Source organism: Plasmodium chabaudi, assembly GCF_900002335.3.
Source record: "Plasmodium chabaudi chabaudi strain AS genome assembly, chromosome: 9".
NCBI lineage: Eukaryota > Apicomplexa > Aconoidasida > Haemosporida > Plasmodiidae > Plasmodium > Plasmodium chabaudi.
In genome coordinates, this window is record NC_030109.2 from 190402 (window position 1) to 209767 (window position 19366).

Here is a 19366-nt window from a genome sequence, read left to right on the forward strand (position 1 = left end):
GGTATCTGTTTAATTTGTGTTATAACGTGCTATTTAAAAATGTATTCCTTGTTAATTAGTGTTTTAATTTTATAATTTTTTTGAATATTTAAAAACCTATGCATTATATTATTTCGATTTCATTTGGCTACATAATAGTGATATATAACTAATTCAAAAAAAATTGTTTAAAGCTGACTTATAGATTGATAAATATATATTACTAACAAATAGGTATGAATAAAATTTTATCTTGCTACTGTAAAACTTTTTCCAAAGAAAATTTAATATGAAAAATAGAAAAGCATGAGGAATATAAAAATAATTAGTGTAACTGCCCGCAGCATAATGGCATTACTTTTTTGTTTTCCATGAAACAGTAGAATAATACCAAACTGACTTATTGCTTGTATTTATAATTATCAAATATAAAAAGAAAAGAAAAAAATGACGGATGGTAAATATAAAATAATTATTTCATTTTATATTTGTTTTGCTAAGCAGCTATATGTAAAACGTAGTGGAAAAAAAAAAAAAAAAAAAAAAAAAAAAAATATATATACAATATATACAATATTTTTTTTGACATATGCCCACACATAATACTTTCAATTATATTTTTTTCAGTTTAAGATCATTCCTTTTTTTCTACTTTTTATGATATTGTATTAAATATGCAAAAATATTTTATGTACTTATATTAATGAGCATAGTTTGGTCTATCCTTTAAAGCAATATTCTTTAACACAAAGTAAGTTGTAAATAAATATATGCATTATAAAGGTATATACAAATCAAGCTATTTACTTAACCCTTCTCCAAAAAAAAAAAAAAATAAAAAATGGATAATCAAGTGTGTGTTAGAATGAGAGAATAATATTGTATAGTAAACTGTTATAGCTATTGATATAACTTTGTGTTTATTTTAGCTTATTCATTATTTTATCCATTGATTAACTATTATTATGAATATAAAAAAAATTAAATGAGAACAATAAAACTATGTTTAAACTTTCTATTATTACTATGCCAATTATTATTTTTTAAAATCAAGCCCTTAAATGGATTTCATACTGGTAAAAATTAAAGAACTATCCAAATAAGTTCACATTTATGTTTTCCTTTTTTCATTCTTATATATATTAGTTCAAAGTTAAACAGATAATATAGTTGACATATACTCGTTTTGTTGAGAATATGCATGTGTGTTGTCCTAAGCCTTATAGGAAGCTTTACTTTGTTTTCATTCCATTTTCCATTTCACACTTATGCATATAAACATTTATACACACATTTGATAGGGAGTGGGAAAGTATATTTTTATTATGATTATGGCCCAGTTGCAAACTCACCAAATTTTATAATCCAAAATAAAAATATACACAAAGGGAAATATATATATCATGGAAAACGATTAGAAAGATTGAGAGCCACTGAAAATGCATTACCACCCCCTGTTAAGGATAGTACAACTAGTACCAATACTATTGGAAAAAAAGAAAAACAAAAATCAGAAATTGATAATATTTTAAAAGAAAGTGAAAATATAACTATGGGACGTTCCTTTTCCTTTAGCTCAGATCTTTTATCTATCAAGCCGGTAAAAAAAAGAATGCTACATTGTTCTTGTAAATATATACAACTTTTCAAATTGCCACTACTTGGATACTTATCTTTTAACTTTTTAGAAGGAAAGAAAATATAATTATCCATATTTTCTTACTTTTCTTAGGAACTACTAAAAGAACTAATTACCCAAAAGTACAGGAAAATGTTTGAGAGACATGATAAGGATTGTGGAAGTAGTGAAATACAAATAATTATTTTAACATTTAAAATTTATTTTTTAACGGAACATATGAAGAAAAATAAAAAAGTAAATATCCAAAATATTTCTTTTACTTACAACCGTTTATCTTATACATATCTCAAAGTAGAGTTCTTTTTTTATAAAATGAATACAATGGTATATAATATTTTTTTTTTTTTTCAGGATTTTGCATGTTTACGAGGACTGTTCAAATGTGTTAGTAAACGAAGAAAGCTACTTGTATATTTAGGAAGGAAAGATCGAGAAATGTTTAATAAAATTACAGACTATTTTAAAATCAAAAAACCTTTATTACCTGGAACAGCAGAATATTATTCTAAGGATTTGAAATATATCCATTTTAATAACACAAAAAGATTTAAAAATAATAGTGAAAAAAAGAAAAAAGATAAAACGAAAAACAAAAAAGTTCAAACTGATAAAATCATATTTGGAAATTAATTAATATTCATAATGCTGAAATAGTCGTAGTATTCGTCTAATTATTTATGTTTACAAAAAACGTATCAATTTTTGCTACATAAGCCTTTAAACCAACACAAACTTAAAACAAATGTTTTAAAGCTTCATCATTTTTTTGTTTTTATTATGTTTTTATATGCTCTCCATCCATTTTTTATTATATTTTTAAATTAAAAAAATGCATATTATGCATAGGGAATATATATTTTTTTTCTCGCCATTTTTCACACCGTATTTACTTTGATAATTTTGATTATCCAACTTCTTTCGTTGTTAATTTGTTTCCAACTTCGAAAATTATTTAACTATCGCTTTATTTCACTTTTATTTTTTTTTTTATTTATTGCCACCGTTGCAAAAGCTAGCTGGGTTCAAAATATTTAGCGCGCTTAAGATGTCAGAAAAAATACATTTTCAACTTCTTTAAATTTTGATAAAAAATGTATAAGCATATCATAAATATGAACATGAACATGATTAATATTTATGCCTGATAAATACTTTGCATACTTTATATATATAGTTATAATTGGCTTATTGTTTTATTTTCAATTTTATTTTTTTCTTCTTAAATGATATCCTTTTATTATTTTTCTAAAATTTTCGTATGAAACTTCATCTTATTTAACCTGTTTTATAATATTCCAAGATGGCATAATATTTATGTATTTTTTTTTTTTTATTTAATTTGAATTTTATAAATATGTAAAATTTTGGGGGTCTCCTCTCAGTTATATTTTCCTTCTTTTCTCGCTTTAGTGTTTGATATTGTAGCAAAATGAAATGGCTTAGTATTAAAAATGTAGAAGCAACCATTTCAAAGATAATAATAATTATTTTATATATTTTTTTAAGTAGTGAAAAAATAAACTGTAAGAGGGTGGGAGGCCTATTCAAGCCTAACTATAATTCCAGAAACCTTTTTAATATATATAGTGTAATAAGCAAAGATGTTGATTTAAAAAATAAAAATAGATATACCCAAACAACCAAGGATGGAATAAACACATACGAAATAGCTAATAAAAAGTCAAAGGTACATTTTTTGCCTTTAGTTTTGGAAAAATATGAAAAGGAACCCAATGCTCAAACCAAAGATCAAGCAACTACTCCAATCCAACAAAGTAATAACCCTATTGATAGTAAAAAAGAAAATGCAAATGACAAAAATCAGACGAAAAATGATGAAGATACTAGGCATGCTGACAACCCCACCAAACAAACCGCATTCGAATATTTGGAAAATAACTTGATAAATGTAAAAAAAGAAATAAAAAAAATGACATCCTATATAAACGATTCAGACTTTTTAATTGTCCCAATAAATTATAACGACATATTAAATGAACACATATTTGATATTAAACCATTTAATAATTTTGTCAATTCACTAGATACAATATTTGTTTTAAATGAACAGCCAAAAAATAATCGATATAACGTCATATTTTTAATACACAATTATAATGATAAAAATCCTATTGAAGAAAAAATGGAAATTATGAAAATTTTCAGAATGTTTTTAAAAAATCATTGGAAAGAAAAATATGATATATGCATTAAAGATTTTTTCTTTTTTCAAAATGATAATATTATTGATATAGACAAGATAGGAAAAAGTATAACCCCAGAAAGTTTACATATCATAAAACATGATAAAAAAAATAGCCTTACTGATATTAAAAATATAAAGGAAGAAAACCATTTTTTTAAAACTTATAATCCTAATGTTCTTAAAAATATATCAAAAAAAAACTATTTTTTATATAATTTTTTTTCAAATTTAAAACATGATATATTACAAGAATATTTAAAAATATCAAATGATCTTAAATTAGATATGTCCTTATTTAAAAACATTGGAAAGATAGACATTAAAAAAACAGTTAATAAAATTGAAGAGCTACTAAAAATGTTTGAAACATTTCAAATAAATCAAAATATTATAAATAATTCAAATAATTTTACACAACTTAAAAAAAAACAATATTCTTATTTACTTGGAATCATTTTAACTGATTTATTAGAAAGGTATGAATATAATCTCGAACAAATTAGGAGCTACTTATATCAAGTTTATAAAGAAAATATTAAAAAAATTAAAATAACATCCAATATAATATATGATTTAAAAAGAGAAATGAATTCAATCGATAATTTATTTGAATATTATAATTCTAAAATATCATTTTTACACTATTTTAAAATTAAAGGAAATAATTTTGAAAATAAAGCTAATTGTATATACAAATACAATAAACTTAAACTTTTACAAATCTTAAATGAAACAACAACTGATATTATTAATTATTATATTTCCAAGGGTTTATATGTTCGTGATTATTATTTTAACTCCTTAATATTTTCAAAGAAATTTACGTTCCTTAATTATTTACTTGAATATATTACTAGACATTTCAAAAATAAAATTAACATTAATTTTAATTATCTTTCCCCAAATGCTTTTGGATTTTCATCATACAAGTAAGACAACTTTTCATATCCTCTCTATACATATCCATAATATATATTCCTTCATTTGTCTATCCAATATGTATACCCCATTATTAAAGGTGTATGCATATTCAAGCTATTAAAAAATATATGTACACGTGGTATAATTGGCTAGCTGGCTAGCTATTCTTTCTAAGGCCTTTCTATAAAAAAAAATAATATTCTCATTTGGGAATTTAATTATCTACTATTGAACCAAACGATCTATGGCCTCCTATCCTATTTTTACATTTCCAAAGAAATGTTTTACCACGTTAAAAATGATATTTCAAAATAGTGACAAATGCTTAAAGAGTTTGCATGCGAATATGCACATATAATTATGTATGTGCTCTTTGTTTGTTATATTTAATAATAGCAACAATTAAACACAAATTTGACATAAAAAAAAAGAAAGAAAAATAAACACAAAACCAAGAATAGGAAAAATGCATACAACATACATATGTGCATGCATAATCGAAATATACATATACATATACATACACATACACATACAACATGTATTTTTTTTAGGGACGATATATCAATATCACCAAAAAAGGATGTTATGATTACTTCAAGCGAAATAAATCAAGTGGAAAAAATGTAAGCTAAAAAAAAAGGCATGCTTATTTTCATGCACAATATATACACTGCTTTATTTGTCTACTAACAATTACTCATGCTTGTTTATTATTTTTTCTTATCTTTTTATATAGAAATATTCCTGCGAGCCCTTACTCCAAAATGTTATTGTCGTTGGAAAAAAAATAGCTCGACAAATGATTTGTATTTTCTTTATATACTCTCTTTTTCTTTATTTGATTGAACAATTTTTATGTTATACTATTTTAATTATATAAACATTATAATCCATTTTTTTATTTGCAACATTTATATTTTTTTTAATTTTTTAAATAAAATCAAACACATTTTAATTTTAATAAAATATCTGTCATATTTTTTATACTCCTAGTATCGGTGCTCTCGCCCATTTAGTTCTCTACAAAATAAAAATAACATAATTACTATATAAAAAGGAATTCCTTTTTTCATTTACCTATTTAAGTAAATGCATATTATATATTGGCATACCTTAACTTATATTTGAGTCTCGATATTTTTTTGCTCTTTTCATTAACAATTTTATTTATCATATTACAATTTATGAATGGCAAATGGACTATGTATTCCCAAGTCTCTCTGCAAACATTAAAATTAACAAAAGTAAAAAAAAATAAAAAATGAATCTTATTATATCTATCACAAATATTATGATTGTCATTTTTGCATTCATAGATAGCCATTTCGCCATTTTCAATTAATTACTTCTTTCCATTGGGGTCGATTTTAACGTTATCAGGAAAAAAGGATTTTACTTCATCTTCTGCATAAACATTTCTGAAAAGGTCGAAAAAAATATATAAAATGAAAATATTCACATCCATTTCCCTTGTACTAATGACTATTACATTTTTTCGTAATTTTTTGGCCTACTTATATGCATCTGGAAGGAGGTTTTTGTCCTTCTGTGGAAGCACACTAATTAAGTGGGTATAGGCTGAATATGGTTTTCCCTATAAAATAAAAAAAATGAAAATAAGTGCATTATAAATATGAGAAAAATATATGTAATATACTGGTTTAACAATATTATGGCATGAACCATTCTTACCTTTTCAAAAAAAAAGTCAGACTTTTCAAAACTTAGCAAGTCGCTACATAGGGGGGCATAGTGGTATGGATATTCCCTTTACAAGCAAAATAAAAACAAAAGTAAAAATATAAGTCAAGATAAATAACATATGCACAGTGTGAAATATCAGAACAATGACGACATATATCACGTGTCTACTTATTAACATATACTTTGCTTCTGTTATTTTTCCCACTTACCAATGCCAACTTGCACATCCAAAGTGATAATAGTGCAAATTCCAAAATAAACCCTCGATGTATTTTTTTACAATTTGCTGTATTTGCTTAGGATCACTGACACCAAATTTGTGAAAATAATAATATGACTTATATTTTTGTTCATCAGTAAATTCAGGAATATTTTCATTAACTCCTCGTTTTTTGAAATACTGAAATTCTTGACCACTTAAAATTTTTAAAATAATTTTTAGACGCTCTATATGTACTTTATCTTTGTATGTTATATAATTAGAATATTTATAAATATAAAAAATATAAGAATTTAATATTTCATTCATTGAACCTTCATTAATATCTATATTTGGTATATGTGGTAAAAAATCATTACCAACAAGAAATGATAAAAATACAATATCATCTATTACTCTATTTATACTAAAAATAATATTTTTTTCTTTTTTTAATTTATTTATATATGTAGCTATTTGTGTTTTAATTGAACTTCTAAGTTTATATATATCTAATATTTCAAAGTCATAACTATTTAATTCATCATAGTGTAAATAATAATCATGTGTATATTTATGTATTTTATTAAAATAATTATTAAGTGGTTCTTCATTTGATATATTTTTATTTTCCTCAGATTGATCTGTTTCTTTTAATTCGCTATTTGTTGATATTTCTTTTTCATTATTATCAGCCTCAGTTGAATCTGAATTACTATTGACATTAAATTCATATTGCACCTTTTCAATAGTATCCACTATATTGTTATGCGACGAATCATTAGTTAGCTTAAATTTATCTCGCAAAATAAAAATGTTATTTAGATGTGTAACCAGAGATAACATAATTAAATCGGCGTCCAATCCATAGATGCAATGGTTCCAATTTTTGAAGTTGCTATCGTTCTTGCAATTCTGCAATATCATGATGAAAAAGAAAAGTAAAAATATGTTAAATAAAACACATGTTGAAAAAGAACAAAGAGTGAAGTGCACGCACATGAACATACAAAATTTGGAAAATAGTTATAGAGTACCTCCCTAATGAACTTCAAAATTTTGTGTTCCCCTTCGCCTGCCACATCCGAACCAGAATATATAATATCAAAGTTAAAGACTTTTTTCTTTTTTAAAATTTTGAACCATTTATTTAGAGTTAAATTTATCTTGTACATAAAATCTGTTCCTGTTGTTATACAGTTAGGATTAAATAAATTTGGAGTATTTGAATTATCATGAATTTTAAATAAACTTAAAAATCTTCTTTTCCGTTGTTGATTCATTTTAGCTTTTGGTGAAACACCATCAACACCAATATATACTAATTTTTGTGGCTTTATCAAATAAAATAAATTTTTTAAATAATGTAAAATATTAGAAAATAATTCATGCTCATCATATATAGGTAATGCGTCTTTATTAGCATGAGTACAATGATGAATAACACCATTCATATCTATATAAAAAATATCAACTTTTTTTTTTTCTCCATCATTAATTAATTCTTCTCTAACTGTTGGATAATAAGAGGTTAGCCATTTATACATTCTTGGTATTCCATATAATTTATTATATTCTTTACTTTTATGTTTTCTATTTGGAAATCTGTTATTTTTTCTATTTAACATATGTATATTCCCATCTATTGGCTTTACATAGTACATATGTTTTATCCCATATACCGAATATACCATTCCATTGATTAGCCATATTATAAGTCCAATAAGTAAGATCATTCTTTCGTTTCATACTTTAACCTGTTCTCACTTATCTTTTTTAATTCACACATTTTTAAACGAGCATTCCAAAAAATTATAAAATAAAATAAAAATTAAAAATAATATGTACAAAATTAAACCATCCAAGCAAACTTCTCAACCTCTTCTTCCATTTGATTCTTTTTTAGCATAAAAGGTCACTTCTTTAAAACCAACTTATAAACATGCTTGAAATAACGTCAAACTCGTTTATCTGTTCGAAGAAGAATTTCTATTTGAGTTGCTTCTTATTCACGTACAATTCTCAAAATATGGGAAAATATTAAAAAAAATAATATTAAACATAATTTATTATATATACTTTATAATTGGAAAAAAGAGGCTATAAATTATGTCAAGCTATTACATGTATTTTTTTACTATACATGTTTAAACGGCATATTAAAATAAGTAACTAATTCACATTATTTTTCAAAAAAAAAAACGCACACTATATTCAAAAAGTTGAAAAAATATGATATAACAAATAAATAAAAATATATTCAAAATGAAAAATATAATGCATAAAACAAATTATTTATATATGAAAAAAAATATATTAATATAAAAGATTTAATGAGATAATATAGAAAACGTATTAAATAATCTTATGTTGTGTATTTTTTTTAGAGTAATTATCAATGAAAGTATTGTAAATATACCTTTTCTGTGAACTTGTCATCAGATTTGTTTCACACTTAATAATGTAGAATAATTAAGTTATACTAAAAAAAATAACTTTTTTCCTTTTTCCCAACGAATAAAACAACTCTCTTTTTGTATCATACCATCAAATGAAATCAGCGGGAAAAAATTTATGTAAATATTTCTGCAGAAAATGTAATAACTATATTTTTTATAATGAAGCATGTGAATTAATATTTAAAAAAATATACCCACAATATGATAAAATATATTATAATAAAAATGCGTTAAACAAACAGAGTAATAATAATGAAGGAAATAATGACACAATTCAGACAGAAAGCTTAAAAGTCTATGATAATTTATATCGACAAATTTATAGTAATGGATTATGTGGAGTAAATAAACAAAGAAATGATTTTTTAAAAAAAGATAATGTTTATAATATGCTTAATTTTCTTAATAATGGAGGAATTAAATGTACAAAATGTAACAAAGATAATATGTGGTATATGAAATGAATATCAAACAGCTGACACATGTTCAATATTATATGAACGTTCATAAATAAGCCAAAATAATAAAAAAAATTTTTTTTTTTTTTTTTTTATATGAATATATATGTGTGCAAACTAGCTTATAGAAAGCATAATCATAATATAGCTATATTTCTTTCCTTTTTATCCTATAAAATAATCTCAAAAAATTTTGTAGATTTCAAACGAATATTATTTATTATAATTATTAGTTGTTAATAAAAATGGAAAAGAAAGACAACAAAAACATGCCCCATTAGGGAAAAATACCGAACAAAAAAAATAACATAAAATAAATAATAATATAATGTGACCAAAAATGTTAAGTAATAAATTGGGATAAGACCAAGAAAAATAACGACATAATAAATGCGGATAAAAGCATATTCTTTAAAATATTCTCATATACACATACAATTGTCTACATGTACATGATATCAATTATCCTTGCCAAGTAATAAATAATGTCTCCTTAAAATTGAAAAGAAAAAATGCTAAAGAATATAAAGAAATGTAATAATAACAGATTTCCCAGTTTAATTATTCGTTTCCTTTAAATTCTGTATGCTTAAAAGTATTTTTTTTTTCTCAACATCAAACATTTTTTCTTCCTCAATTTTTTTTATACATATTTGGACAAACTCCTGCAAAAAATTGAGAAAAATAAAAATGAAAATATAAAGAAATGAAGGGAAATAAAAATGTGTAAGCATGATTGTAATTCGGCTTGACAGTCTAAAATTGTCCGCCTTATATAAAAATATCTTTTACACCTCTTGAAAATTTCAGAATAAAGCTTTTTTTTTTTATTTTTTTTTTGTGAAGAACTTACCTTTATTATTCCTCGGGTAAAATCATCAAGAACATATATATTGCTTATCAGCGAATATGTATCAATTATTAAATAAATATAATTAAATGAAGTAAGTATTTTTTGAACAATTAAATTATATTGATGTATTATATTTTCCACTTGAACAAAATTAATATCTTGAGTTTCATTTATTTGTATTTTTTGATTTAAGAAAATAAAAAAGCTATATATTAATTTTATTATATCAATAATTTCAATTTTATGTTTTTTATTAGCATTACTTATATATATTTTATTATTTTCATTCGTTTCATCAAAATAGTTTTTTTTTTTATCAAGAATATAGGAAGTATAATAAATGATTTTTTCCATTAATTTATTTAAAAACTCGTTTGACAAATTTATTCTCTCATTTTTTAAATTTAAAGAAACATCTTTTCTTAAAATATGTTCTACATTATTCTTTGGATATAAATCGCTATTATTTTCCACTACTTTAATCATATTATTATTGTTAGAGTTAGAATTTTCTAAATTTGCATGAACATCATTTTCTTCTATTGTAGACATATCACCTCCTTCATAATTACTCAACTCAGATGAATTTTTTTCTTTTATTTCAAACAAATTGTCAGTTTCCAAAATATATAATGAGCTAGCTAAATTTAAAAATTCATTAAATTTTTTATTTTTCTCCAAATCACCTGTATGTTCAGAATATTTTTCATTTTTGTCATGCAAAAAAATAGTGTCTTGTATCGATTTTTTATTTACATGTGCTAAGGAATGTAATAAATAGGAAATCTCCTTTAATGTAAATATGTCGATAATACCTACACAATTATGAATAGCTTCATATAAAAATTGAAACCCGATTTTTATCTTCTTTATAAAGGTGTTTACATATATACTTATTGTCATAGTATCCAATGGAGTTTTAAAATAGGAAGAATTTTGTTGCAAAAATTTTAAATCTTGCATATGTTCATCATGTTCGCTAGCACTATTATCTATGCCACTCTTTACTTTTTTCATATTATCTGTAGTATTTTCACATTTTATATGCCCATTTTGCAAGTACAATTTAGTGTGTAAAGAAAAATATATAGAAAATAAATAAAAAAATTTTAAATAATATTTTTTTTTAACTACATTTTTATTAAGTGCAGTCATAGCCCACATTGCGGATCCTAAATTCTCATACTTAATTTCATTTATTGAGATATTAATATTTTTCAATAATTCATGATATTCATCAGATTCCACAAAAATGTCATTACTATTTTGTTCGTTTTCATTGGATATGCTATTATATTCTCCCTCGGTGTTACCATCGTTATTTTCAATGGTAGAGAGACCATCTGTTTTATCCACTGGGGCCTCTATATTTGCTTTTTTGTATATATAACTTGGAAATTTAACAATATTTAGAAAAGCATCAAATTTATTAAATATATTTTTATGTATATACTTAAATCGTGCCAGTAAATAAATTAATTGACAAATATTTGAAGACTTCCATTTTAAGAATGAGTCTTCAATAATATAGCATAATGTTTCCAACATTTTATTAACATGTTCAGAAATAAACTCTAAATTATTATGTAAACTAATATAATTTAATAGCCCTTGTAAAAAATGTATAATATCATTAGAAGTAAAATAGTTAAATCGTGTTATATTAATATATTTTAATGATATAAAAAATATTCTATCTAATTTATTTTTATCAATTAAATAATAATTTCTTCCTAAATAATTTATAAATATTGATAATTGTTTTGGCATAATTACATTATGAAATTCTATATTTTTATTATTTTTTAAAAAAGTTCTTGTTTCTTTATCATATAATTCTTCTATACCTTTTGCATTTATTATATATATATCATTAGTTGCTATATAGCTCGGATATTTTGTATTATCTGTGTTTGATTCATTTCCATAAATGCTTTCAAATCGTTCTATCGATTTTTCGATACTATCTTTAACATTTTCTATTAATTTTCTCTTCATATTTGAATTGTATAATTTTGTGAACTTACTTAATGCCAACACATCTAGACACACATCTGATTTGCTAGACTCTTTGCCTGTTTTAAGAGAATCAAATGTGTGTGCTTCTTGTTCGTTATTCAGATCATTCACATTTTTATATTCAGTACTGATATTTCTTTCCTCAAAATTATTGTCCTCTTCATAGTTATCATCATTTTTATCTGAAATACCAACTATGGGATATTCGTCCCCTAAATATGTTTCCATATTTCCATTTTTTTTTTCAGAACCAAATTTTCTAAATTGAAAAATGCTAATGTTTTTATTTAACCATTCATATAAGTATTTATTTTTTAGGTCTAACTTAATTAAAGAAACTAATGAGCTTTTCAAACAGTTGTAAATAAATATAAGTTCATTTTTATATTTCATCATTATTTCGTCTCTTATTTGTATTTTATCAATTTGATCATTATTAGTATAAGGCACATTTGTACTGTCGTCATTTTTTATATTTATAGACATGTTTTGATTATTTATTATGAAAACAAAATAGTCTACATATTTCATTAATACATCATTACATACTGTAATAAATTTTCCTAAAATTTTAGTGTCTAACATGTTATAATTATTATGCAAACTCATGTTCATAATATTTTGATTTTTCAATGGATAAAATATTTTAGATATACATTTAATTAATTTATACATTTTACTTAAAGTTTTAACTTGAAAAATGTCTTTATTTTGGTTATAAGGGTTAGTATATATTTTTTTGGAATGCATATTTTTTAAATAGTCAAAATTAAATAATTTGATTAATATATTATTTTCTAAAATTATATGAACAATTTTATTTAATAATAATATGCCATTATTTAACATTAATGTTTGTGATTCAAATATTATGAATGGTATATATACATAATATTTTTCTTTTAAATATTTTAAATTTGAACTTAACTTTATATAAATATAATTATATATCTCAAATATATTTATTACATCCTTTTTATTTAACTTAAATTTTTCCATAAATACTTGTATTTTTTCATTTGATTTGTTACTTTTTTCTATATTTTCTTTCATCTTAGTTATTTCATTTTGTTTATTATCAGACTTTAAAAATGGATCTACATTATTTATTCTATTGATCTGGTCAACACCATCCCTATTGTGTATGCTCACGTTGGAATCATGACTTACAATAGATTTGTTATCATTTTCTTTTGTGTAAACATTCAAGTAATTTTCAATTGTCAAATTAAAATATAATAATTTAGTAATACTCCATATAGCCCATAATGATTCATCTATTGAGACATTATTTTTTACTTTATTTAAATTCTTAATCATTTTTGAAAAAAACAATTTAAAATTATTAAGTATAGATATGACTAAATCTGTATGCTTAACAATATGAATAGCATTTTCTGAATTATTTGAAGTCTTAATTACTTTTAATAAAATTATTGTCATAGCCCATAAAATAGATGTTATTTCATATGAACAAAATTTATCTACATTATCTATTAATATTTTTAAATATTTATTTATTACATCATGTCCAATTTTCATTTCATTTGCTGTTTCGGATTTATTTGAAATATGGCTACTTCTTATTAATATGTTATCATCTATTAGTTTTATTTTTAAATGGTTTTTGTTTAAGCTTATTGACAACTTATGTAGCCATTGTTCTATACACATATAATTAAACGCACTATTATTTATAGCATTGAAAAAGTTGGAGAAATTTTTTTCTTTCCATGATTTATAAATATAGTCTTGCAAAGCTAGGGATCTGTTAAGAAGAAAAAAAAAATGCATGATGTGTTAATAATGCTTCGAGGTAACACATATAATATGCAAATTATGTACACAAAGATATGCAAACATTACCTATGCTCATGCTTGTTTACTAAAAAATTTTTCACATTTATATTTTGTATATCAACAATATTTAGATTATCTGTTTTCTCTTTATTATATTTTGTTTCACTCAATTTGTAAATTTTATTTTTTTTGTTCAAATTGATATACTTCTTTCCGGAAAATCCATCTTTACCATTTTTATCATCATTCACATTTTCGGAATCATTTTTTTGAGAATTTCTTAAATGGGACTCTTTCTCAGCATCTTCAATAGATGTCATTTCTTTTGCTTCCGATTTGTTAAAGAGTGAGAAGGGGAGCATACCATTGTGTATTGATTTTTTATTTTTTTGTCTTTTATAGGTTATGAAATGGGTATAGTTGTTCTTAAGTCTGTCAAATATGTGGCTATTCCTGAAATTTGCACTATCCTTATAACTATTATTAATAAAAAACGGACTTAGCTTTCTCGTAAAGTAATTTTGATTGACACCATTTTTATTCCCTTGTAAATATAGTTTATTTTTAAATTTATCAAATTTTAACGAACAAATGCATTTTATATTACTTAGTACAAATATAAAAAGAATAAAAAAAAGCTGCAAATTTATCATCTTATTATGTACAATATTATGTACACAAGTTAGGAAGTATGAACAAAGCTATACACAGCTCGATGTATGCTCTACACAGACATTTTATTTCTTCCTTGCATTGTTATACTAATCTACTTTTGCTGTTTTATATTATTTTATTTTTTTATCTCACTAAATCGTTTCTAGCTATAGCTACAAAATTCAAATACATCAAACAATTAAAAAGCAAATAAATTGAACAGCGTTAGCAAAGTTGGAAAAGGTGGAAAAACTACCAAACGAACAAACGAATGAAATGGAAAATCTGAACAGAATGAGAATAGGCCATAAGTTAAGCACAAAGCAATTTGATATCACTAAACTGACGAAAAAAATGAAATATTTTTATAAATTAATTCTTAATTTAAAAATAAAAATAAATATATCAAAAATGTAATACATATATGCATAATGTTACTGTATGTAATTATATACTCGTATCTACATGGGCACATGATGTTATATAGTATTATCGGAAATGTATATATTATCAAAATATGCTAAGAAAAAATAATTGCTCAAAATTATTAAGGTAAAGAAATTAATAAAAATAATTAATATAAAGATGAAAAAAAATTAATTTTTTAAAATATAGATACATTTATAGAAAGGAGAAAAAATGACATATATATGTATGCGATTGTATAAAATATAAATTCTCGTTTTTAAAAAATGTATATTTGTGGAATGTGAAAATAGTAGATAATTTTATCGAGTTTCTATTTCATTTTTTTTTAAAAAAAATGCACAAAATAAAATATTTGTGTTACTCTATCTGTAATATATACCACCATTGAGTAACCCAATTAAGCATGCACATGTACGTATGTATAGCCCATTTATTTGATGTAAATTTTTGAATATGTAGCAAAGTCTACTTCCGAATGTTCCAAATAGGAAACGAATAAAAAGTTGAAATCTGTGAGTGTGAATAAGTTGGAAAATGAAAGAAAAACTGGTAGCACTATGGAGACAGAAAGTTTTATTGAAGCGCCAAGCCAAACTTATTTTGTATCCGAACCAGAGTAGATATGTTCGAACCCATGGACAAGCACACATGGCTTTAAACAAAGACAACAAATATGGTGAAAACGTAAGCAAGCAAAATTCTATGCAAAATGGTGAGCAATTAAATAAGGGGGGTCCTAAGCAAAATGCTCAATACGAACCAAACGAAGAGGAAAAAAACATTTACAAAGAAATGACAAAAAAGTTATATAAAAAATATAATTATTATGAAATTGGAAGTAATCCAAATAATATTCATCACGATTGTAAGCAAAATTATGCATATATAAACGAATTAAATATCCATAAAATGTTATTGTTAGGTTTAAAAAAATTAAATATTACTGAACTTAATAATATGCAAATTAATACATTCCTTACTATCCAACAAGGGAAAGATGTTCTTTTAAATTATCCTGACGGGTCAGGTAAAACATTAGCTTATATATTACCAATTATAAACAATATTTATTTTATTCATGATTATTTAGAAAAAATCATTTTAGACAGTCATGAAGATGTTGAAAACAGTTCAGTAAATCAAAATTACAAGTCAAATAATAAATTCAACATATATCAAGAAATGGGGAAGTATTTGCTTAAATATTCTTATTATAAAAATAATGCCATCTTTGAAGACAACACTATTGAAGTACATAAAAAAATGAATAATAAAGAGGATGATAATTTTAATTTACTTCCAACAAAATTTGAAAAGGATCTACAAAATAAAAATAACAATACTTATAAGCATTCTCAACTACGTGGTAGACAATCCAAAAAAATAAACTTAAAAAAAATTGAATCTACTTCAAATCAAATAGATTGTCAAAATGGAAACCTAAACAATATTAGCATTATGAATAAACTAATTGAAATAATAAAAATTAATAATATCAATTTAAGCAATTTAAATAGTTCTGAACAGAATCAAAATGAGTTACAAATATTAAATAATATTCTAAAAAATGGAAAAATCGAAAAAAATAAAAAAACAAGTTTCCCAAATAATTTAAATGTATATGAGCAAACTTATAGATATTTAATTCGAAATCCGTTACAAATAAATAAAACGGTAGTCATAATAACAATAAATAAAGATAATATTAGTCAAATTATTAATTTTATAAAAAAAATTGATATACTAAATAGAATTAATATTCAAACATTGAATGATGTTCCATTTGTAAATAGCGAACAAGCTAGCGAAAATGAAAAAAGAAATAACGACACATCAGAAGATAAAAGTACCAGTTTTTATACCCAATTTGATGTTGCTAATTTACAAGTTGATAACATAAATTATTTGAATAATCCAGTTTTATGTAATAAAGAAATAATGTGGGTAGTTGCAGATATTTTAGTAACAACACCAGATATATTTCTTAACTCATATAAAAATATTGGATTTGAAAAAAATTCAAATAAACCCATAATCCCATCAATCATAATTTTTGATGAAGTAGATATGCTTTTCCAAAATAATGCTTATAGGAATACAATGATGAATATATTTCAAATTATAAAAAAACGACCTGAAATATATAACCCCCATATAAACATAAGCGAAAGAAATATTGAAAATATAAACAAAGAAATAGATAGCATTTTATTAAGTAATACTAAAGACAACAAAAATGAATTAAACACGGATGCAGACAATAAGCTAAGTCAAAGTTTTTCTTCAAACATTAATGAGAAAACAGTATTAGAAAAAGTACCTAAGAGTGACGAAAAATCTGTTATTCAACTAATTTTTATATCTTCAACCTTACCATCTGTTGGACATACTACAGTAGGAAGTATGCTCAATGAAAGGTTTAGCAACTTAGTTGATATAGTAAGTAATTTTAATTATAAAATTCCCAAAAATGTGCAAACACAATGGATAGAATTAAATAAAGAAAAAATAATTAATTTATATTTATTCAATACACAATATAAAAATAGTGAACCTAATAAAATCGAAGAAACCTTACAAGATTTTTCATTATCAAATAAAATAAATCAACTAGAAATATCATCATTTGAACATAGACTTGATATTCTAATTTATGTTTTAAAAAAGTATCATGAGTTCACAATGAAATATGTAGAACTATTTGATAATGTAAAATCTTCGAGTGAAAATGATGATAATCTTAAAAAGTTTTATGAACAATGGAATAAGAAATCAAAAACATTAAATAATAAACTTGAATTAATAAATAAGTTTCCAATTTATAAAACAATTGTATTTGTAAATAGTGTAAAAGAATGTTTTAAAATTTATAACTTTTTAAAAAAACATAATTGGCCTGTATATAATTTTCATAAAAATTTATCCTTAAATTCTAGAATACAAAGTTTACACAACTTTTCAAATGCAAATGTTGGAATTTTAATAACTACAGATTTGTTAAGTAGAGGTATTGATACAAAAAATGTTGATCATGTAATTAATTTTCATTTTCCAGGTGATGCCATTACATATCTTCATAGACTTAGCAAAATAAATCGTTTAAGCAGTGATACTAATAATTTAGAATCAAAAAAAATGAACATTACATCATATAAAGACAGACATTTTCTTGTGACTAATTTTATTTCTGCTGCAAATACACAGCTAGCTAATTCAATTAAAAATTTTGACAATAATAATATAAGTTTATTATCGTTATTTTCTAGAAAAAAATCTTTTAAAATGAAAAATAAAAGAAAAGATCCTGAAACTAATGTAAACAAAAAATACATAGATATAGATTCAATTCCAAATATTGAATTAGATATAAATGATACAAAACTTAACCAAATGCTTCAAATTGGTCCTAACGAAAAAGATAAAGAAAATAAAAATTCAACTATCCAATCATTGCAAAATCAACAAGATCATATTTCAAAATATGGAAAAAACGATTCTTGTCACCAAACTGAAAGTTCTTCAAATAGGTTCACTACAAATACTGCAGCATATGCTGATGATTCGAAAAATGCACATCTTCAAGCCCCTTTCACAATGTTTTCCATAAATCAAGATGAAGACGAAAGTGATGATGAAAATTTCGAACAAAATGAAACTAAATCAAAGTATAATATTTATCAAAATATATTACGTGATGCTAAACAGCCATATAAAGAAACCCATAACATTAGTAACAATCATTTTGAAGGAAAAAATAGTAAACTTCCTTCATGGGATAATGTCCAATTTGATCATCAAAAATATGTAATTGAGCGATTTAAAAATAAAGAATGTCATTTGGTTGGACAGGTAAAAAGAGGAAAACTTATTTTGAATAACTTCGAAAGCAACAACAATGACGATGACTTGTTGTTTTAAATTTGGTGTTCATAAGTTATGAAGCAAGTGGGGGACCACTGTTATCCTATTTCATTTTTACAATTTTCTATTTTTTCCATTTTGCTTTATCATATAATCCTTGTTTTAAATTTTTTTGTGTT

At 23.4% G+C, this 19366-nt stretch overlaps 6 protein-coding genes across 6 annotated transcripts; 4 read left to right on the forward strand and 2 right to left on the reverse strand.

Annotated features, from left to right (window-relative positions):
* Positions 1-964: 964 nt before the first annotated feature.
* Positions 965-2251, forward strand: PCHAS_0903500 (apicoplast ribosomal protein S15 precursor, putative; the record flags this gene model as incomplete). The annotated part of the gene is made up of 4 exons (XM_016798021.1): positions 965-1055; positions 1281-1579; positions 1712-1855; positions 1973-2251. 4 exons carry the CDS (start codon positions 965-967, stop codon positions 2249-2251), a joined length of 813 nt encoding a protein of 270 aa, XP_016655283.1.
* A 799-nt stretch (positions 2252-3050) lies between these two features.
* Positions 3051-5542, forward strand: PCHAS_0903600 (conserved Plasmodium protein, unknown function; the record flags this gene model as incomplete). Its single annotated transcript, XM_016798022.1, has 3 exons — positions 3051-4756; positions 5303-5374; positions 5488-5542. The coding sequence occupies 3 exons, from the start codon at positions 3051-3053 to the stop codon at positions 5540-5542; spliced, it is 1833 nt and encodes a 610-aa protein (XP_016655284.1).
* Positions 5543-5740: 198 nt separating this feature from the next.
* On the reverse strand, positions 5741-8390 carry PCHAS_0903700 (exonuclease, putative; the record flags this gene model as incomplete). The annotated part of the gene is made up of 7 exons (XM_016798023.1): positions 5741-5771; positions 5864-5971; positions 6098-6169; positions 6266-6345; positions 6444-6519; positions 6665-7569; positions 7692-8390. The coding sequence occupies 7 exons, from the start codon at positions 8388-8390 to the stop codon at positions 5741-5743; spliced, it is 1971 nt and encodes a 656-aa protein (XP_016655285.1).
* An 815-nt stretch (positions 8391-9205) lies between these two features.
* Positions 9206-9577, forward strand: PCHAS_0903800 (conserved Plasmodium protein, unknown function; the record flags this gene model as incomplete). The annotated part of the gene is made up of 1 exon (XM_729306.2): positions 9206-9577. The coding sequence occupies one exon, from the start codon at positions 9206-9208 to the stop codon at positions 9575-9577; it is 372 nt and encodes a 123-aa protein (XP_734399.2).
* A 551-nt stretch (positions 9578-10128) lies between these two features.
* On the reverse strand, positions 10129-14896 carry PCHAS_0903900 (conserved Plasmodium protein, unknown function; the record flags this gene model as incomplete). The annotated part of the gene is made up of 3 exons (XM_016798024.1): positions 10129-10236; positions 10425-14211; positions 14310-14896. 3 exons carry the CDS (start codon positions 14894-14896, stop codon positions 10129-10131), a joined length of 4482 nt encoding a protein of 1493 aa, XP_016655286.1.
* Positions 14897-15860: 964 nt separating this feature from the next.
* PCHAS_0904000 (DEAD/DEAH box helicase, putative) lies at positions 15861-19244 on the forward strand (the record flags this gene model as incomplete). Its single annotated transcript, XM_016798025.1, has 1 exon — positions 15861-19244. One exon carries the CDS (start codon positions 15861-15863, stop codon positions 19242-19244), a length of 3384 nt encoding a protein of 1127 aa, XP_016655287.1.
* Positions 19245-19366: the final 122 nt, after the last annotated feature.